Source organism: Strix uralensis, chromosome 8, assembly GCF_047716275.1.
Source record: "Strix uralensis isolate ZFMK-TIS-50842 chromosome 8, bStrUra1, whole genome shotgun sequence".
Taxonomy (NCBI): domain Eukaryota; kingdom Metazoa; phylum Chordata; class Aves; order Strigiformes; family Strigidae; genus Strix; species Strix uralensis.
Window position 1 is genome coordinate 8302652 of NC_133979.1, and position 23300 is coordinate 8325951.

General features: G+C 34.8%; 1 protein-coding gene across 1 annotated transcript in view; it reads left to right on the top strand.

Annotated features, from left to right (window-relative positions):
• The window catches only part of BEND5 (BEN domain containing 5), a 970982-nt gene that overhangs the window by 15016 nt on the left and 932666 nt on the right, over positions 1-23300 (top strand). Inside the window, exon 3 of the mRNA XM_074876087.1 lies at positions 2683-2805. Within this exon, the coding sequence (XP_074732188.1) occupies positions 2683-2805 (123 nt within the window). The remainder of the gene's footprint in view (positions 1-2682; positions 2806-23300) is intronic.

Genomic DNA, 23300 nt, shown 5'->3' on the forward strand with positions numbered 1-23300 from the left:
AGTCTGGCCTTTTCTTTGTCACCCAAGGAGAACATGCCAGAAGGGACATAATGCTGTTGTGCTGTATAATAACGTGAAGTTCAAAGACTGCAGTTTTGTGTGTTTAGAGATTAACTAAAGATAATATAACTCAAAATATAACACAGTACATTCTGACTATTCAAAATACTCTGTAATAAAGAACATGCAAGGAGAGATTAATATTATTAAATGACTATGAATTATAGGCTATCTGATGATATTATTCTCATTCCTGAATGGCTACATTAGGCCAGGAGGAGCAGATGGAAACTTTTTGCTAGGACACAGTTACTTGACAGCTTCCTTCTGCATCATTTAAAGACTCCATTGGCAGATTCTTTAATTTGTCAGTTAGGTGGAAAGGGAGATGTAGCTCTGTCTTCTGCCTGCTTTTCCTACACTGTCTTATGGTGGCAGTATTATGAATGTAATCTTTTCTAATTTCTTTGTCTTTATCTAAACAGTGTTTCTCAGCTATCTTTTAAGAACTACAAGACACCTATTACTTTTAGCTGAGACTTACAAGTGAGCATTTACCAGGAGGAGTTCAGTCTTCTTACCGCTCTACTTAGTTGACCCCCTGCCTCCCATTCTTCCACTATGGTCCCTGGCAGCTCCTGCATTCTTGGTGGAGATCTGCAGGTTTCCCCTGAGTTTTTCTTTGTATCCTTGATTCCATGTGTTGGATTACAAACAATTAACTTGACTAACTGCGACAGGTATATGGGGGCTCTTAATCAAAGTGGCACTGAACTGAAACTGAGGAAATGGTTTTCCTGTGGCTGCTGTTCTGAATGACAGGTTGGATGAGGCAAAGGGATGAATTATATCAAGTGACATGGTTGTGGCCATACAGATACACAGATGCCCCATCCAGGTCTAAGTTTGCCTCTGGTGTTAGCAGCCTTTGAGCAAATTGCACCAGCTTACCTCTAGCTAAACATCTAGATAAAAATATCGTAAACAGTTTTACATTTGAAGAAAATGGTTTAAATGCTGCAGATTGCCATCTGTGGGTAGTTATTCAGTCTAAAACAAATAAACTTGAGGTTGCAAATAATGTTTCTAAAAAATAATAGTATGCATTATTTAATATCTAACTTTTTGGATTATGATAAAGTAGGGAGAAGTTTAAATCTTCTTTCTTTTGTTGTAGTACTTCTCAAAGAGAGTAAGTTCCAAATTTCTTCCCTGAGAAGACTGGGGATTTATATGCTGAGTGTGGACCTGGATATACAGATTTTTTAATATGGGATATATATACCTCTGAAAATATGAGTATATAATAGAAAGCCTGACAGACCCTTTAACTGTGGTGTCACTAATACATTGATATAATTTGTTACCTCAGCTAAGGTGTTTTGCCTCAAGAGGTGGAATACATTTATATATGGAAAGGTCAGTTTTAATTAATAAGCTGTTTTCATCATTCAGGGCCAATATGAATTGCTTGTAACATTTGTGTGAAATAGTTTTCAATATAAAAATAAAACAAATTGAGCTTTATGTCACATTCATCATCCCCTGTAACCCATTTAAATGTCAAAAAATCAGTGCAGACCAAAAGTCTATTTCTAGAAGCCTTAGTAGCCCTATTTATCAGTGAAATAAGATATTATCATCCCATTATTCCATCACATGCCTTCTGCACTTGAAGACATACACATTTCTTCTAGTTTTCTGTAACACAGAAGATAGTTTTTCTATTGTTAAATATTTGTTGTCCAAACAGTAAATAGTGAAGAAAATGCTGAGCCAATGTCAGAAGAATGAACAGCTAGTTATATTATTATGTATTTCTTTCACTATACTATAATTTTAATGTATAACATAATACACAAATATTAACTTACTTTCTTGTACACTTCTCAAATGAAAAAAATCACTGTGTTCTTCCATCCCTATTTGGAAACAAATTTTTTGCATACTGCGATTTGTTAGACAGTGTAATTTTACTGGAAGAACAAAGCTTTCAATGTATACACTAATGACATATTTTGACAAAAATAGTGCCTTTGTATAGATAATCTATGTCCTCATATATTTTATTATGAAATAACCCCCACATTTAAAAAAATTCTTTATTTAAGTTATTTTTCTGAGTTTTGTATTCTAAGCAATCAAGGCTCAGCTAATCAAATGCCTCCATGACTGTATGTCTCTCCCTTCTAATAATTTTCAAATTTCAAATATGAGTGGGACTTAACAGTCTGAAAGGTTCTAAGTTCATTTAAGATGCATGAAAATAGGCAGCAGGATAGAGGAAAAAGATCCCATTAATGCCCATGGTGAGGAATATGCTGCTGAGGAGTTCAGTTCTAGGGAATGCATGCGGAATATATGTATTAGAGAGCTCCAGTCAAAAGAAGTGGATCCAGCTGAATATCAGACTATTGCATACAGGAGGGTTCAGCCACAGGACATGCATATGCCAGAAACCAGGCTGTGTGGTTTGTTTCTTAGAGAAACTTTAACATATGATGCCATTATTATATCCAAATTCTTACATAAACTTTGAAAAGAAAGAGTTCATTTACTGGTGCATATGTTAAATGGTGCAAATTTCATGTTATATAGAAAAACATGGGGGAATACCCTTCTACTGTGCTTTATAGTTTTTTGTTTAACTCTCATGCTTTTTTTTGGTTTTTACTGCAACAGGTAGTGCCATAGGAAGTGATGATATCATAGCAGGGAATGTGAGCAAGTACACCGTTCTCCCAGCTGGTTATTGTGGACAGCCTAAAAAAGGACATCTTATATTTGATGCCTGTTTTGAAAGTGGTAAGCATTTTTAGCGTTATTTTATGGTACAGAGTTGTCAATATATTGACACTATTAACTATATAAAAAGTGTCTTAATTCTAAAGACAACTTGCGTTAAATACTGCTTAACTCAGTGATGCACTTCAGTCAGACTATGATATAAAATGAGACTGCTCAAACATAAAAAGGGTTGTGACATTTGTTATTACCTACAATGTACATTGCATCAGGTCCATCTCTTACCACAGATACCTAAATGGATTTTATTCTATTGTTATATACAGTATTTGTAGACCACTAATCAAAGATGTCATGTTTAAAATAAATTCTTAAAGTGCCAAGCCCATCCTTGCATAGTTAGAAGATTTTACAAATGTGTATGTGCTGTCTATATATATTTCTTTGTGTTTCTTATGGCCTAATTCTATACTGCTGTGGTTAATGGAAGTTCTGCCTCTGATGTCAGTGGAAGGAGAATTAAACTTTAGGAAGCTACTGCAAATTGAAAGAAATTGTTTTTACAAGAGTTATAGTTAGCATATCAATTTAAAGAATATTTTTAATCGTGTATGTTTATATGCATGTGGGGTATGTAGGTAAATATATATATGTATATGATTATGTAGCATTGTTTAAATTTTTGTGTTACATATATGTGTGTCTCCAGATTTTTAGCTTAGATCTATTATTATTGGCTTACAGACCTACAGAGCACTGTTAAACACCATATGTACAAAAGGCATTTGGCAGGATAAACTATAGTTTTGAGCATGGTTTATGTGAGAGGTGCTGGTAATGCCAAAACTGCTACAGTGTCTTGTAAAATGAGCTTTTTATGAAGAGTTACGTCCCTCAGGGTAGAATACTGGCTGCCAGTTCCTGGATAAATATTAAACTGAGTTATTTAAATCCTTTGATTACATTATGTAAAAGGTGTAAATGATGCAGTGAATAATAAAGAATATCTTATTTTTAAGATATGTCTCTGAAGGTTCAGAGAACAGTTACGTATTTTTAAAAATACTTTGGATGCTATTTAATAACAGTTATGATTTTATGAATTTTTGTATCAGAAAAGGGCTTATGAAATTAATCAGTTGGCCAAGCTGAGAAATTTACTTTATTGTGTTAAGCTGCTCTGCAATGAAAAGGATCAGTAGCAGCCATCAAATTATTTGTGAAGTAATGTGAATCATTGCATGATGGTTTAATTCCAGTTTTTGAACAATAGAATTAATTATATTTTAAAATTAAAACATTTATTCAGTTCAAAGTAATGTTCATACTATATATACTTTGACAATAATAGCATGTGATAGAGGCAGATGCTATCTGAAATACTCTGTTTATTTACATTGTAGCATGATGAGGCTGTGATGTTGCTTTGCATATTCAGACACCTCCAAAATACAAATATGAATAAAATTAATACCTTCATTTACTTTCTCATGATGACGACTTATTAGCAAGAATGATAATAATATTGTGTACACTTAATATGTAAATTCTCTTTATCTTTTGTTATATGTCAGCCAAGTAATTGCTTAAAGTACCTTACCTGGTCAAAGCAAATTAACTAATTACTGGATATTTTATGAAATTGTTATTAATGCTGAAATCTGCCGCCTCCTATTATCCAAACAGTAGTATACAACATTTATACAGTAGTGTATTGATACTCTTCAGGTGTTCAGCCGTGAGAAGAGAAGGCTCCAGGGAGACCTTAGAGCGGCTTCCCAGTACTTAAGGGGGCTACAGGAAAGCTGGGGAGGGACTCTTTAACAGGGGGTGTAGGGATAGGATGAGGGGTGACAGTTTTAAACTGAAAGAGGGTAGATTAATGAGTGTGGTGAGGCACTGGCACAGGTTGCCCAGAGAAGCTGTGGCTGCCCCATCATTCAAAGTGTTCAAGGCCAGGTTGGACGGGGCTTTGAGCAACCTGGTTTAGTGGAAGGTGTCCCTGCCCATGGCAGGGGGGATGGACTAAATGATCTTTAAAGGTCCCTTTCTACGCAAACCATTCTATGGTGCTGTGATTCTATGAAAGCAGGTCACATTAATTTTACAGTAATTCCAAGTTAGTGTTATCTTATAGACCTAAATATATCTGAAGGAAATAGGCTGTTGGGATATAATTTATAGATTTTTTTCTAAGACTTGTGTTTTGTCTATTATGATGATATTGTTACTAAACACGAGTATGTCATTGAAATCTAAGATCCGTCATACTTAAGAGGTATTAAAGGTTCTTTACAGTTAAAGTTTTGTAAGGATTTATTAAATCTTTAAAAATAAACATAGTGCAATTGAAAACCACAATAGTTATACTATACAGTGATTATAACCCTATATCTAATGTAACTTTAGTAGAACATTTGACATTGGTTTGTATAACATTTTCACTGCAGATGATCTTGGTCTTAATAAAGATATGTTAGGATGGAGCAAAGCTGGCTGGACCCATGGGCTGGTAACCATGGAGTATTTGTTGATGATTTGCTTTCAAAAGAAAAGTTGTCTTAAATGTGATTCCCTAAGTGGCTCTCCTCTTTTTGGGCTGCATTTTGTATTTTCTTGAAAGATCTGGTTGATGGAACTGAAGGTTCCTTCCTAGATCTATTTTTGAATGACTATGATTTTATATTGCAGAAAAGGAAGTAAATACCTTTCAGAATAGAGAAAGAGTATTAAACTTGTAGAAAGCGAGAAAAAGATTAACACATACAGAAGATGTGCTACTTAATATGCTATGAATTCATTTGAGACAGAGGTGTGTTTTTATGTAGTCTGAAAATCGATGTCCAGTTTGCTGTTTTGAAGTGCCTTGCTTTCAAAAAATCATAAAAAATAGAATTGAAATGGGCATTGGACTTTCTTTTTAGTCCACTCTGTTGTTGAGAGGCAAAATACATTATTTTTGCCATTCCTGACAGATATTTATCTATCCTTTTCAGAGACTTTCAGTGAGGAAAGTTTCAGTGAGAAAACAGAAATCCATTCTAAAGCTGCAATTTGCTCAATATAAGAAACATTTAACTTCTACATAGAAAGTTCTTACCAAAAATGCATTAATTCTTGTCCAGTCCTATAGGCTCAGAAAGCAGATGATTCCTTTCTTCTTTGACTTAATGGAAAGCTGCTATCATAGCTGCTATCATATCTTTCTTTGGCCTTTCCCTCCTCAGGTTAAATAACTGCTATTTTTTTAAATAGTTCCTTAGTGGTCATATTTTCCAAATTTTCTATCATTCTTTATTTCCTCTGGTCTTTCTCCAGCTGTTCCATGCCTTTCTTGACAGGCAACAGTGCAAGGTGAACATGATACTCAGATAAGCTGGTGCCAATACTATGTAGAGTTTATTACATGACATGCCTTGCAATCTATTTACTTCTGCTATGTGACAGTCCAATCATTTTCACAATAGCATGGCACTGTTGACTTCTATAAAATTTATGATCCCTTTTACTGTCCAGATCCTTTTCAGACAGAAAGCTACCTAACCAGTTTGTAGCTTGTACTTAACTTACCCTTAATGAATCTAATACTAGTGAAAGAATCATTGCTGTAAAATAAATAAAATTATTGAAAATGAAGAAAGATGGTTGAACCCTTTGTCTTATAAATAACAGACAGAGGAGTGAAGGAGAGAATTATCAACTTGCAAGTATGTCAGGAATTTGAATTTGTGTTTCCCATGGTTCAAGCTAGTGTTCTAACTGAAATCTTCCGTGTTATCTTTATTAATGTATGCAGCCAAAAGAAACTTTTAACATTAATTTATTGTTAGTATAAAAGAAACTGATGAAAATTCAGATTTCTTGCATACTACAACATAATTTTTTGGATAATGCCACTTTTCACAAGAAGCATGAGTTAGTTTCAGGGAAAAATGAAAGCACAGTTATCTATGTATAGAACCAATTTAAAGGAAATAAATGTCACATTTGAAATGTATACATTTAGTCAGTTGTAATTCCTTCTCCTATTATTCATTAATGCACTAAATTATTAACACAGTTTCAGTAAAGCAGCAATGCAGTGCTATACAGATGTTCACCTCTCATCCTATTTGTTCTGGCAAAACTGGGAATTTTGCAAAATATAGTGCTTTGGGGAAAAGGATGTATTTACTCTTGCTATACAAAGAAGTCTTTCCTGATTGAGTCAGGGCCAGATTTTGACGTAAAAATGTTCTTTAGGGAGTCTGGCATCTTATACTTAAGGTGAGTTGGTATTTCAGACATTTTATTTTGTGTAGATCTAAATGACTTTAAAGTTTAGTTTAGCCAGCTGCCCCTACTGTCTTGTGTTGGCTTAGTGCGTGTTGTTTCTGATGGCATCAATTTAGCCAGCAGCCTCTGCTGCGGTGTGGCTAAGATTTGTTTTTATTTGCTTAGTCATTTTTTCCTGTACCAGATGTTTTTGGAGATGATACCTCCAGAGCTGGAAACTTTTCTGGGAACTTAAATAACTGCGTTAGATTTGCTTCTTCATTTGAGGTAACAATTATTTAATTTATTAATTTTACATGATGCAAAGTCTTTCATATGTGTTTTGCAAAGTAGACAAAGAAAACATAAAAAAAAAGAGACCAGTGTTTTTATGGTGCTGATGCCAGTTCAACCCTTTGTGCAGAGTGCCAGTCTAATCTGGCTCTGCAGAAGGGAGAATGAAGTTTGGCAATGACCCCAAAGCATGGGAACTTCAAGGATTTGACCATTGCTTATGCAGGCTGCAAAAATATCATTTATGTCAGGATTCAGAGAAAAGAAATATAGCTGACAGTTTTCTTCCAAGTCCCAAAGCATGACTGAATAGGCCAGAACACGAGTCATATTAGAAACACAGTTGCAGCTATCCTGTAGCTCTGAAATGAACCATGAAATGTCAGAAGCTCTTGGTCATGGATATTTTTATTTGTTTTTGTGTAAAGATTGAAATCTACAGATTTGAGTCGATGCTGTCCAGTGAGAGCATTGGTGATTGACTCTCTTGTTGAAGCAATTCGAGTTCAGCTTCCCTGCACACTCATCTCATATAAATCAGGAGAAACCTCAAACATACTGGATTCTTGTGGTAGTCTAGAGGATGCCATCAGACAATATGGATGACTTGCTCTTTAAAATACCTTGTCTTGGTCTGTCTAGAATGCAGCAACACCTGTTCTAGCAGGGTACGAAGCATGGCTCACACTATCATGCATTTAGGCTGTATTTCTACAACCGCTACAGAAGTATACCTTCAAAAAGTCTGTAAGAAATACCTTCCACTTGGCAACCATCTTCATTGCTGTGCTCATAGTGCTTTGATAACATCAGAGTTCCTCTGAGCTCAGAATACACCTGTGCCCACAGAGGCATCCACACCTTTTTTTCTCATTGTGCAAAGATGTTTTGCTGGGTGTAGCTACAAGTTGCCTTCACAACTCTCAGACTGCTTTCAAGGTGGGCTCAAAATGGCTATAGCTTTTGCCTCCCCAGGCTCTTGATGTAGAGAACTGGCATATGAAAAACTTCTGTTGACACTGCCAGCTGTGTCTTCACTGAAGAGAAATGGAAGGGAAATTCAAATATTGTTCCTTTTGTTTGGTATCCTCTGGCTTGCTGGTCACCATGCATTGGTTGATCACTCTGGCCTGTACATACTTCTGGATTACCCAGTGCCTTCTGTCTTGCCTGGTAGGATGTTGCAGGGAACATGGGAGGAAGCTGGAGTTAGGTGGTAGACTGTGCTGTGTTGTGAGGATGGTTAAAAATCCCAAGCTTGACAGTTTTTGCTGCTTGTGGCTCAAATTGCTTGTTTTATAATACTTTTGAGGATTGAAGGAACAGTGTTGGCTCACAGAGGTTCGTAAATCTCAGCATTCATACTGTTAAATACAGGGGCTTTTTATAAGGTTTTGAAAATACATATTTTGGCTTGTTAGTCAAATATAATGCTGTTTAAATGTTAAAAAATACTGTGTTTCTTGAAATTAGAAATGAAGCTGCCGTCTGCTTTTATTCTCATTTCAACCAAAAAGTGGAACTCCGCCAAGAGTCATTAAATCTTCTATCCTTTGGATGAATTCTTATTTTTTTATGAAAAAATGTTATGATTGGGTAATTTGTGTATTGTGGTTTATGTTGAAAAGGTTGTAATTAAAGTTTTGTAAAATTTTAGATTCAATCTCAATTACTGTAAACCTCATATTATTATGTTGACTGATGTACCACTGCCTTGCAGTGAAAATTATTGACAAACATTAGTTTGGCTTTTTCTACAGCAGGTTTATAAAATATTTTGTATTAGAAACCTGATTAAAAAATGTAGTGCTGATGGATTGCAAATTATATTAATCAGTTGGAAAAAGTTAAGATTTACAATGTATAAAGAGATCTCATGTGACTGAGAAGTACCCTCATATCATTTTTGTTCAGGTTTTAAATATCTTTCTATATTTCAAAAATAGGATAATGTACTTATAAAACACTTTGCCCAACACTCAAAATTGCAGTAAGTGATTGTAATTCCGCTGATCTTATTGTAACCACTTACAGGCGTGAAATAGGCCATTGAGCTTTACCATGAAAGATATCTTTTGAACAAAAGCAAAGATAATATAGGATGAATTGCCCTTTGGGGGTGCCTGTGTCCCAGTTGTTAAGACTTGACATGTAACTTTAGACAGCTAAAATTAGGTGAGATTAATCTTACTTGTGATTAATAAAATACTGTAAAATTTGAGTTACAAAACATTTTCTGAAATGGACATTTTTGTTTGTAAAAAGTTTAAAAATGGAAAGTAAGAAGATACAGAAGATGATACCGTTAGCATTATGTTCAAAGAAAAACTGAGATCCACCCTAGGAAACAGTTGCATTTTGGCCGCCTAGTGTACAATTGTAATATGCTTCCAAAATTGTTTAAACAAGCTCATCCTGCATGTGTTTACATTTAGGTGAACAGAAATACCCTTCTTCACCTTGATTTCAGTGGCACTACTATGATATCCTAGAACAGGAATAAAGAAACACAGGCAAATGTAATAATGGCACATTAATAGAAATAAAAAGTGCAGAAGCTGTTTAAAGCTACTTTCTTCCAGTGTAAACAGTTTTAGTAGTAGACTAAACTGTGTTTTGGAGCAAAAACTAGTTGTTATTCCAAATTTCCTATATTATAATATGTCATGTAAAGCTAGAATCATTAACTCAGGTAGACTTTTTTGGCTTTTACTTCTATGAGAATGCTGATATGCAATGTAGAAACAAAAGAAATGAAAGTCCATATATTATTTCAGTAATGATGTCTGTTTTCAGCCTACTTTTATGGCATCGAGGTGTGTCTGATTAATGAAACACTTTATTTTAGTTATTTCCTTATTTGTTGACAGTAATTTATGCCATATTTCACATAAAGATGTTAAGTGGTTATTGCTACCAGTAGGGATAATTTAACAAATGTTTCCTTTTTCTGAAAATGTCTGTTCCTAGTTCAGAGCAGTGTTATTCTATCAGAGTATCAATACCTTTGGACTACTGCAAGTTGGAAGCCACAAAAAAAATCAAGAACAAAAGATTGATTTTAATTTTTTGTTTTAATGATGACCCTAGGCATAGATTAATGGATGTAGCATGCACAAAGTGATATCAGTTAACATATATGACATTACTCAGATGTCTCAAACTCCGGAAAAAGCATGTGAATGATTTATGGAATTGATATTAATCTCTTTCCAGTAAATGCATTACTAAAGTTACATGGGAAATTGATGTTACTGCTGTAATGCCAAATTAATTTCTTTCTTGCTAGGTCAGCATTGCAAATGGAACTAAATATTAACCTTTTAAATATCTAAACAGAATATAGTATGGAAGACATTTTTACGAATGGGGGAGCGCTTAGTGTTGGTGTGATACCAGCTAAGAAATACAGCAGTAGGCAAGTATCTTAACTTGTGGGAAATAGATATTAAGCATTTATGGAGCTAATGACAATGCAAGAAGAATCGGTATAATAGCATCAGTAAAGAATTAGGATGTTATTTGTTGTTGGGATGCTGATTATAATTTTCACAGTCAGTTTATCTTCTGATTATCATGCAACTTTCTTCAAGACCTAGCCTTTCCCTCCCGCCTCTTACCACATCTTTGCATCTCCTCAGCTAGTATACAAGCACATGTGTTGATTTGCTGTTTGACTGACCTGAGAGGGACTGGAATAAGCAACTGTAAATTGAAGCAGAAATGTCTTAGGTCAGTTATTTGTAATTTCAGAGCAGATTTTCAACAGCCTCTGTATGAGGAACAATCAAATAGAGTAGGAATCCTTAGTCTGGAAAAGAGACAACTGAGGAAGACTATATTAGAGGTCTGTAAAATCATGATTCTTAGTCAAAATGTCAATGAATATGAAACAGTGGTTCCCTGTCTGTTCTCTTCATGCAAAAACTAAGGGCCATCGAATGAAACTAGCAGTTAATATGTTGAAAGCAAACAAAGGAGAATGATTCCTCACATATTGTTTAATTAAGCTGTGGAGCTTCTTCCTGCAGGATGTTGTGGATGCTAAAAGTTTACATCTGTCACGCTTTCAAGCAAAAAACCCAACTGACAAGACCAGTGAAGAAAATCAGTTGAGAGCTACTAAACACTGACACCATCTCTGGCTCAGAAGGTTCATAAACTGTTCATGGTAACTTGGGGAATTATTCTGGGGAGGTATCTTCAAATGATTGCTTTGTTCCCATGCTCTTCTCTAGGGATCCATTTCTGGCAGTTACTGGGCTAGACCTTGATCTCACCTGATAGATACATCTGGTTAAATGGTTAATCACTTTTAGTACATATGATAATCTTTTGTTACTTTCTAAAAATAGATTACAGGTTATAGTTACAAGCCAAAATTAACATCTTGCAAAACTATAATTTGATCAGATAATAGGAAGGAAAATCTTACAGTTATTGTTTCCATTCAAACTAATTTTCTTAGGAAGATAGTAGTTGAAGATGGTGTGCTAACATTAACAACAGTTGTCCAGAAGCACACCCAATGCAGATCCATTCTTAACATTTCACACTATACATTCCTGGTACTTACATTTACATCAGACTTTCAGTTTGTGGTGGGATTTTTGTAAGTTTGCTCTTTGACAGAGAAGGAATGAAAAAAAAACCAACAAAGACACTTTATACAAAGATGTTTAAGTCATTTTTGAGAACAAGTAGAAGGATATTCATATATACCAGGTTCTGAGATAAATTTTCCAGTTTCCATTTTTCTGGCTCTGTTCAAAATTTTCCATCTGGAAAAATGATAGAGGGAAATACAAGAAAGAATAGCAATGTCCCTGCCAGTGTGAAGGAACATTACATTACACTGAACAAATATCCTTATCTGAATGTACAATCACTGAAATAAATGCAGCTGTGTTTATTTCAGCATAATCAGATATATTTGAATATAAAATCATTGACATAAATGCAGCTGTGTTTATTTCAAACTGCACATGTTAATATGAACATGAATGTGACATCAGCTAATCACTCATGAATGTATAGAGGTATGTATATATAGTGGCACAATAGAGGCCTGTGTCAGTTGAAAGCATGAAGAAAAAAATCCAGCTGAGTTTGTGCTTTACCTAAAAATTTTTGTAACAGCATTGGAAGTCACTGACGAGATGCAAAATTCTTCTCATATAAAATCTCTGGATTTGAATAAATCTATAGTTACTCTATAGAGTAACAGGTGACCTATTCTTCAGTTACTGACTAAGGAAATAATTACTTTGAGTAATTGCTTCTTAAAATAGAGAATCGTGTTAGTTTTCAGTGATTGGTAGGTCCAGGTCAATCTCTTCTGATGGGTTCAGTGTAGACCTTAACTTTACCTTAGATTTTTATCTGATTTTGAGCCTTAAAATAGCTGCCAACCACCCTTCCAGATTTCATCTTGCTGGGTTCTCAAACCCAGGAAAATACAGTGAAGAGCACTGCCAGTGGAAATATTCTGGCATTGTTTATTTTGTTAGGGACACCTCTCCTTGCTGTTTCCCCAGAGTAGTTCTCTGCCTTCACTGTCCTGTTTATATCCTTAACCTCTGTCTTTTTAAATCAGAGCCATTCAGAACTAGAAGAAATTGAAAAGTGTTCTTTACTCTGCTTATGCAAATGGTGCTATATAAATTATCAGAAGGAATGGCTGTACTCAGAATAAAAGATAAAGTGGCATCAGAGCAGTAAATATGTTGGAGCTAAGAGGTATTGGAAAGGCTTTATTTTCATCTGGGAGAAGGTTGAAATATTCTGGTAGGCTAAATAGTGGTGTTTTGTTCAGTTAGTTCAGTAACCTGTACTATTATCCCTGTTTTGCAGAAGACAGCAGCACAAAAGACATGGTTCTCGACTGCCTAGCACCTTTTGTAGTAAATTTCAGCTGTGTGAAATGAGTGCAAAATGGCTGAGAAATGTTAAGAGTGCTTTGCATCAGTTTCATATGAACCAAATGATGAATGAAATTTAGGAAATTTCGTATCTTGTATTATGTCTACTAGATTTGAACAAATAGTGATGTTATAAAGGATAAGGGAATAGAAGGAAAGGGACTGAAGCAGAGAAAATACATTTGAAATGTTTGCACCGGGTCCTGCGCTCAGAGGGACGTTGGCTGTGTTGCGCAGCAGTGCGGTGCTGCTGTTCCTCTCTTACTGTGTGACATGCAACACGTTGTGCTGCTGGTTCGCTCAGCACGTGGCTTAGGCAGCACCAACTGGGAGAACAATATTTCTTTTACTTGCTTCTCAGCTCCAGATAAATGAATACCTTTGTATGATCCTATTTATTTTATTTTTTTTTAATAAGTTGAAGACGCTGAAACAGGCTGCTCAGTCCATCCATGGAGCATTCAAAAGCTGAGTAGGTGCAGCACAGAGCACCCTCCTCTTGCTGACTCTGCTTTGAGCAGAGCAGGTGGGCTAGACAATCTTCAGAGATCCCTTAGAAATCACTTAGATTACCACTTTTTTTTTTTTTTTTTAAATTCTCTGAAATTAGAATGCACTTCAGATAGATTCAGTTCTTGTTGTTCTCTAAATTGTTTTAAAATTCTCAACTGCCTGCTGTTCCAAAGTTAACAAGCCAAATTAAGATCTTTGCTTGTTTGAGCTGCCACTGCAATGCACAAAGAGACAAAACACACTGAAATACATAATGGTCTGTACTTTTAAAAGAATAGTGGTTGAAAAACATACTCCAGAAGAGGTGTTGCTGCATAAACTAAAAGTATTTTTATTCTCAGATTGATGCTATCTGATTTTAGGAGAAAATGTTTTAGAATATTTTGCTCAGCCTAAGAAGAATTTGGATGCAAGTTATTTGATGGGAAACACATTATTTTGGATACATGCAGAGCTTCATTTTGCATTTATTGATTCTGTTTAATAACCTAATTACCTTCTAGGTTCAGCCTTTAGCATACTAATTTTGATTTAGTGTTTGTATTTCTGAAAACAAGCAGGGAACAAACCATATATTATCACTGTGTGTTCTTTAGACAGCTACTGGAATTCCAGGATCTACTACAATAACATAATGTGAAGGTAAATTACCATAATATATTAAGGGTTATTATTATATTCTAACAATTTCTGGTAGAATCACATCTCTTTTTCTCTCATCTGAAACTGTAAGATAACTTTTTGTTCATAAGAAGTATTATTTATTCTGTTTTAAAAAATTTTTTTTGAAAGTTTACTGTTACTACTATACTACATTATAAATAATTCATTTTTAGTAGCCTTTTCTAAGATTGTAAATTAATATGAAATTTCCAATGTGAAAAACTTTTAACCCTTTTCATGAATGCAATATAAAATTATATAGAACTAAGGAATAATACATCTAGATTTTTTTTTTTTCCTTTCAGCATTTTGGTGGTCAACTTAAGAAACTATGTTCACAGTGAGTTTTGAAATGATTGACTAGTAATTTTTCTGTTCTTGTGTTCTGTTTTCTTGTTTTTGTGTTCTTTTTTGTCTTCTTATTTGCAGTTTTTATTTACTTATATTGTTTCACTTATATAATACTTTACATATATCTTTCATGTTACTGTTAAGTTGTATAATGAAATATCTTCAATGCTCTAGTGATCATATAAATGCACATGCACGTGCACTGAGCTGACTGCCACTTGTGTAGGCACAGTCAAATTAGATTGCATAGCAATGGTAGCACAGCCCAAAATGTCTTGAGACTGGATAAATACTGAGATGGTTAGTTCACTCTGGGTTTTGTGCTGTTACAGATACATTGCTGTCAGAATACTGGAGCTAATATGTGTCTGAGCTGCGTAAGGTGACGTATGGTGATGCACTTACTCTGAAATGCACTGTAGATGTACTCCTTACTAAATAGTAAAGACAAGGAATGGAACAGCAATGTTATAATTAATTTATGCTTTCATCTGAAAAATAAAAGATGATAAGTTGAAACTTGACTTCTGGTTATTTCTGCATGTATTTCCTGTGGTTCTTCTGTTTCAGTAGCCTCAGGATTGATCCGTTCTCATCCCAAATACTTGTCATCCTCTTTCTTGATTGTCACAATGTTATCCTGCCTGTTATTTGTATTTCTTCTCTGCATTTTTGTAAATGTTATTGCTGAAGTATCTTCTTTTGTATGTTGAGAGAATGTTGAGCCCCACTTCTTGAGCCTGTACATTGAATGCTATATCAAATTAAACCTTGTTATCCTCATCTCTAGGACTCTATGTTATCAGCCTTCCATTAGCATCTGTTTTGTTTTTCATTATTTCCATCTGTGTCCTCTTCTTTATCCTTTTGGATTTAGTGATCCATTTATTTCCTTCCCTCATACTTGCATTTGCATTTTCATCAGTAAACATTTTTGTCCCTTTTATTTCAGTCATGGTTTCCAATTTTCACGTGATTTCCTCTGCAAATATTCCTACTATTCCTCCTTGAAAGATTTTCTTAAATCTGTTTTCCCAAAATTCTTTCACTCTATCTCTCTCTTTTTTTTTTTTTTTTTTAAAATTTAAAGAAACTGGGATCTGGAACTGTTGTCCTGATGTTTGGTGATTATTTGTACTTAACCAGTCTGCATGTTTTTTTGGACAGGAAATGTTTCTTATCCAAAACTTCAACTGTGTACTTTAAATCTTTTCTGAAGCACAGGGGATCAATGTTGACAGATGCCAGATCTACAGTGCCTGGTACAGGGCAGAAATCAGTGTAAAAATTTCTGCAAAACTATGATTTCTGTTGGCTTTAGGTCAGATTATAAGCATCTGAAACTTTCTATGAATTAATAGTTATGTGGCAATTGGGAACATGTTCTGTTATTCAGTGGGCCAGAGGTCAGGAACTGTGAATGCTGGAAGAAAGGTAACTGATTAGATGACATGAAAATAAGAACATTCTGAGTGATTACAATCAAGTTCAATTAAAAGTGTCTGTCCAATATGTCTGTAGTGTAACAATCATTATGACATCTAGATACTTCTGAGGATGTGAATACATGACTTCCAAGGCCTGTAATTTTATTTTCTCTTTAGAATATTAGCCTAGTTAATAATGGCTTATGCTTATAATCTCTGACTGCAGGAGATCACCGTGTGCTTTACAAGGCGCTTTTGTTTTCATTTTATAGTTCAGAAATCTGAGGCTCACAGAAGTTAAGAACTTTAGTGTTGTACAGTAGAATCACCATTTGAAGCATTTTGACATTATCTTCTTTGAAATACACTAATTGGATTTAAGCCCACACCTTTGATTACTCTTTAAAATTGAACAAAGTATGTGTCATCCTGAATCACAGTGGATAAGACAGACTTCCCCTTGTAGGGATGCTGTTTTAGAATCTGCCATGCTTCAACAGATATTAGGAATAATAGATGTTATTTCAGATATAACATAACAATAACTGATATTATTTCAGCAGTACAGAAAAACTTAAATACTGTTGGAAAAATTGTGTTAGGTTATCTCCACCGACTCAGACTAATGCAGAATGAACCAGCTGAGTAAAGAAACAGTAGGGAGAACAAGCATTATCTTTTGCAACCTATTCAGGTTTGGCTGATTTAACCTAGATGAGAAGATAAACAATATTGTGTGCTTTGAGAATACTGAAACAGTCTTTGTTAACTGATAATAATAACTGAAAGACATGTTAAATTGTTGATTCATAAGAAAAAGAAAGAATACTGAAATCAGAAAGTTGTATTACTATAATTTGATAATTGTGAGTTAGTCTTTATTATCTATGTGGCTTCATAGTGATAACAAATACGGGCTAGTATATTTTAGCAAGATAGAAAGTGTATAAATTAGAAAACATGGAGAAAATTAACGTATAGGCTTGTTAATGCAACCCAGTGTGAGTTTACCATGAATGCTACATTTGAAAGATACAGTTTGTGAATTATTTCCAATCTTGCAGAAAGATTTCAAGACCAAGAAAATCTAACCAAATAACATAAATTTATTATTAGTAGTATTTTTAACATGTTTTAGTCCTGTAAAATAATCTTGTCTTGCAGTAACAGAGCCTAGAAAAAATTATTAGCCAATCATTACTCCATTTTTATTATAGTTTGCCAGATGATAGCAGAAAAAAGTCCTAGTATGGTTTGGGTGTCATTATGTCAATGCTTTGCAGAGGCATGTGGAGACTCAATTCCTTATGAGAGCAGTAGCCAATGTAATTGTCCTGTAGTATTATACACAGAGGTGGTACTACCTTGAACCACGTAATTTTAATGGAGTTTGTTCAGGCTAAGGTCTATTTGTGTGGGTTCCATTTCACGTTGGGTTCTAGGCCTTGTAAGCAGTAAGATACAGCAAGCAAATGCAAAAATAATGAGAGGGACAGGGAAAAAAAGAAAGGTACTAATATCCATGTGACTCTGTAATCCCTGGTTCTGCAGGGGCCAAATCCCTCAGCATGTATAGAATTGGCTTTTGAAAGTGAAGTTTTGTATGTGTTTAACAAAGTCCATTTGCTGATTACAAAAAATTAGGTTTTTGTTTTAAATTAAAATATGCCTGATAATCCTTCAGGTTTCCTGTTACCCCCTATTATATTCTTATTTACAAAATAAATATTTGGTTTATAAATTAATATTTATAACACTCTTGCTATCCTACTGAACTGTAGGAAGCTGCCTGTTCAGAATTAGAAGACTTTTAATTTTAATTGTAGTTCCTAAATTATAAACTATTTCTATTCTTAGAGTGGACAGTGGGACTGGCATTTTTCTTGTCAGTCTGGGATGTTCAAAAGCAAAAGGTCCTTCTGTTGCTGACTTCCTTGCACATCAGCAGATGACAGAAAGTCATCTTTCAATCACAGAGGTAATGTTTTCATGTCAGTATGGTAAAAACATGAAAATGAAGACATAGACTTTGTAAGTTCCTGTTTTTGAAGACTGGCTTTTGAAAAAGCCTGTCTATTTGTTTAAAGCTAGTGACATATGTTAATATATCTTTTATTTTAGTTTTTCACTATTGATAGTAACATTTAAAAATTGTTCTACTAATACATTAAATACCCAGATTTTTATTTCTAAGTAGACAAATAAAAGAAGTACACATTATAAAAGTTAAAACCCTAGAATATTGTTAAAATTAGGAACCACGAATAATTACTTCTTAAGGTGATAATTTTGTTATGCAACTGCTTGCACAGTGTTTCATAATGTAATAAATCTTTCTAATGCATTTAACAGAGAAAGAGATTTTTGTGTGTCATAATGAACATGTTACAACAGTGCATGCATATAGATTCAAACTCAAAATTGAAATTAACCTTGGATGTATTTAAAGAAGTAATTTTAATTAACCCTTTTATCTCATAGTTAATATGCTTTATGTGCTAAAGGACTTATACTAATACCCCAGCAGCTTCTTATATGAGAACAAAGAACTATTTTTAAGATTAGGTTTTGGTATAAAATGACCTTCCTATGGATTCACTGACAGTGAATTATTAGAACTACAATACAGTATATAACAAAAGTAGTGGGTTTTGTTGTTATTTTTAATTGAAAAGGCTTGATACATCTTTGTGTTCTTACACAAATAAAGGTAAAGTGGCACCTTTCTTTAGAAACCCGGTAAGACTAATTTTGAATAGAAATAGTGCTGCTAAATGTGTCTATATGTCACTGCTTTGGGAGACTCAAAAGCAACATTTGAACTATACAATTGACCAAGGTCACTTCATGTCCATGAGAAACAATAATACAGCTTAACAATCACTGTATCGTGATTTAGGTAGTAATTGATTTAAAAATAATGATTTGTTTTCTGGTTTTGTGAAATAACTTGTAAGAAGATTTTGTCTGTTTTGAGAATCTACGTATTTCTTTTTTTAATTTTTTTTTTCTTCCTACCATACACAGACCCAGATAGAACAAATTTGGAGATACAGTCCAATAAAAGAAAATTTAATTTTAATCAACTTAATTAGAATCCAAAATCAAGCTTAACTGGGCATCTTGATAGGTTAGAAACTTCTGGAATTACTAGAAGAGCAGAAAAAGTCAGTATCTCATGTGATTGACTTTGTCTATTAATATAGGAGCATTTCTGCAGACCATGCCTTTATATAGCCTAAACCTCCCACTTAGCTCACTATCCAAGGTTTTGCAAATAGCTTATTGACTCAAATATGCCTCTGACTATACCCTGCACTTCAGCCTATATATAGACATGAGTAATATGAGAATAATTGGTCTGCTTGTCTTACGATTTCTTTCTTAATACAGAATAAACATTGCAAAGATCAAGACATCTCAGCTGGAGACCTACTGAAGGGTTAAGATTATGGGTCTCCTCATTAGGAACAAACTGATATCTGTAACACCAAGTTCTACCTGTCTTTCTTAGCAGATGGATGGAGATCAGAGCTGCAGTATGATGGAAAGACTCAAAAAGAGGAGCTGCGAACATGCCTATGAATTGTGAGGCCACACTCCCTCTTCCAGAAGCTCTGGGTTTCCTGTTAGCCTAGGTAGAAGGAGCTTACTTGCCCCTATCTCATGGATGTAGTCCCCCTCCTGTCTCCATGTCTTACACGCTTCCACTCCACTCTGGGTTCTCTGGCTCCCATTAATTCCCTGCTAATATAACTGCAATATAAAGAGCTGTTTCTTTAGGATGTTTCAGTTGTAGTAATTCCCAGTTTTGACAGTCAGAAAGGCACTGGTTGTATTGAGACTCAATTGGCAGAGGTGATGGGGTTTTTTCCACTGTAGTGGCAGCATTTGGTTAAGAATTTGGTTAAGAAGAAATGGGACTCTAAAATAATAGTCATACTTCATAGGACTTTTGAAGTCATAGTTTCCTCTGGGTTTTGTGTGTTGAAGATAAAGGTGAAAAGTAAAAGCAAAAGAAAAAGAGAAGGTATGAGATTTTGTTGGCATGGGGGAAAAGGGAAGATCTGAAATCCTTGGTTACAAAGGCTCTCCTTTTGGTATCCTCTCTCCCTTTCATGAGGAGATGTGAAGGAGCTGAATACTAAGGTCGTGCTGAGGAGGATCTACCTGGTATTGTGAGTTATTTGATTGACTGTAGCACTTGAATTGTACCCACATGGATACATAGTATGTGAGAATCAGGAGATGTTAGGGAGAATCAGAGAGGAAGTGTGGAGGTGTCTTTCACAGTATTGATTTGATGAAGTTTAAGTTTTCTGTTTAAACTCCTTGAAAGAGATGTTATTTGTTTTGTTTGTGCCCTGTTAAAAGGGGAGTGACAGAGCAAAGTGGAACCACCTAGAGAAAGGGCAGACTTGGTCCTCCATTTAAGAGCTGCTGAGCCTGCTCAGAAGTGAGAGGCTTTCAGAGCATGGAGCGACATGGGCAGGAGAGTGGGGGCGAGGGTGCAGCAAGCAGGGAGGCTGGAGCACCCGGAGACTGAGAAACTGTTGAGAAATACAAGGAACAGGTACAGGGTTGTCCATAGAGGTGACTATTTTCCTGAGCATCCAGTGGAGGCTATCTAGAATTTGTTGCAATTCTAGCTAGTTCACTGAGTAGGAAACTAAAGGTAATTGCAGGAACGGTGTCTGCTTACAAGGGCACAGTGGGTGGGGGAGATCCATTTTGATTTTTATTCCTTCTTAGTTAGTAATTTTGAGTTTTCTTTGTTTAAAAGCCAATTAATCGAGTTTATTATATAGTAAACCCCCCTGTTTTTTGTTTAAAAGCTTTATTGGCTTTTTGGAGTACTCACTTATAAGAAAAAGATCTAGGCAGTTCAATTTCAATAATATGTCTGACTCAGATTCTCATCCCATCCATCTTAAATCCCTTTTCTTTCTTTCATCACTTGCATGCTCTGGTCACAGTTCCCAGACTTGGTTTGCTTGTACAGTAGTTTGCAGTTTGCACACGTTAGATACCTGTATATTTGATAGACAAGGCAAATTACATTTCTTTTGTGACTCAGGCACAGGAGGCTGTATCCAAGAGGACACCCACTTGTGTCCTCACTACCTTTTATCCAACTTGAGAGGTTTACTGTCAGTGAACTAAAGTGTGAGACTGTATGAGGATGGAGAAAATGCATTACTCTCTTTTTGTCACACTAAAGCTCTTCAGTCTGTTGCTTAGCAGACCAGTTTTCATATGTCTCCTAAATATGTGGAATCGAAATACTTATGATCATTGTATAATTAATGTAACCTGAAATTTTGAGAACATATGACAGACATGTAACCACCCACGCCCTTCAACCAAGCCATTAAAGTAGTTTGGTGTCTATGTGGCTAGAGACATGACTTTAACAGCTTGGTTCTGCAGAAAAAATATCATTAGAAAACAAAAGCTCATAATGGAAAGTTGCACATAGTGATATATCTGAAGGTACAAATATATTCAAATGTCTACATGTATAGGTATACTTTATGGATATAAATTTGTGTGTTCATGAAAATTCCTGTTTGTATGGATGTAGCTATTTTAGCAATAACCCTCAGCTGATTAATATTTAAAATTAGCATTTAAACTTAGCATAATACATCGAATTGTAAAAAGTACATCTGTTCCAGAATACATATTTTCATTGCTGACTGCCTCTTTTGTAACAGTCTTCCCCTTGACTTCCTATGTTGCCCTCTCCTTGCCCTCCACTCTCCCCATGTTTTAGGCATCATTTGCTGATGCAATCCTCACTTTGTGTTAACATGTGGAGTAAAATAATATGTCGATGGCCTGGATTCGTGTTGGTATTCTGATGAACCCTGAGTAGAGAGAGTGATGTGCTGTCACTCTCACCATAACTGCCCAAGGTTGAGAATTTTATTACATCTTTCAAAATATCATTTTACTTTCATCTGAAAGTGAAACTGAGTTGAATAAAATCCAGTTTACGTTTGAGCTGGGCTGCCTACTCACTTATGTATATAAAATTAAACTTGGTTTCCTAAGGAGTTTTATCTGTTAATACAATTTTTGTTTCTGCTTTATGACAATTATCATATATGAATTTTTTCTTTTTTTCTTTTTTCTTTTTTTTTTTTTTTTTTTTTTTTTTTACTGCCACAGTTTGAAGTGAGAGCATTAAGTTAAATTAATTTGACTCTGGTTGGCAAACGGTAATAGTAGTACTTTAACAGCTGTTTGCTTTCCTGAATTGTCCTTGGTGCTGAAATTGCTTTTGTATCTAAACAGCAAAATGTGTTTATAGGGCTACAGAATATGGAGATAAATTTAGCCTGTCAAACAGATATTATTGGGGCTTTTTTGTGCTGTGTTTCTGGGAGTGGATCCTGACTACCGTGCTTTAATTCCAAGTGTGTGTGTGCCTTTGGACATCTTACAGGACTGTTCATGGAGCTTTTCTGTTTGATTTATGACCTTGCCTGTATGGACTTCTGATCAGATTTTATTCTCATTTAGTGCAAGAGGGGCTAATTATGAAAGTGACAAAGACTCTTTCATTGTGCTAAAGCTTTTTGAATGACAAAAAGGGGGCTTTAAATTAAAATGAACTTTAACAAGGCATTTTCACATTGAAGTGATACACACTCTACCACTGATAGAGTAATTCATTTTCAGCCCTTTCTGATTCTATAAACACATTGTCTCACAAGATCAGTAATTTTTTACCTCTCAGGCTAATGAAGAGTGGATGGTAGACCAATGAATTCTCTTTTTGCAGAACAGTTTTGACATTCTTAATTTTTCCTTAAATATCAAAGAAAGGACAAAGAGCTGTGATTTTATTGCATTAATATTAATAATCATTTATCTGCCAGAAAAACATTTAAATATCACTTGACATTTGCAGAGAAAGATTAATGTTTAATTTACTACAAACATAGAAATACTTTGAAATAAAAGGAAATGCTTCTGGATTTGGCAAAATGGACAAAACCCCAACAAAATTAAGACAGACATTCAGATATAATAAAATATTCTAACCATACCAGAAGACAAAAACATGTTGGTGCCATCTAAAATGTCAATATTTAAATTATCACTTCTGATTGAAAAAATAACA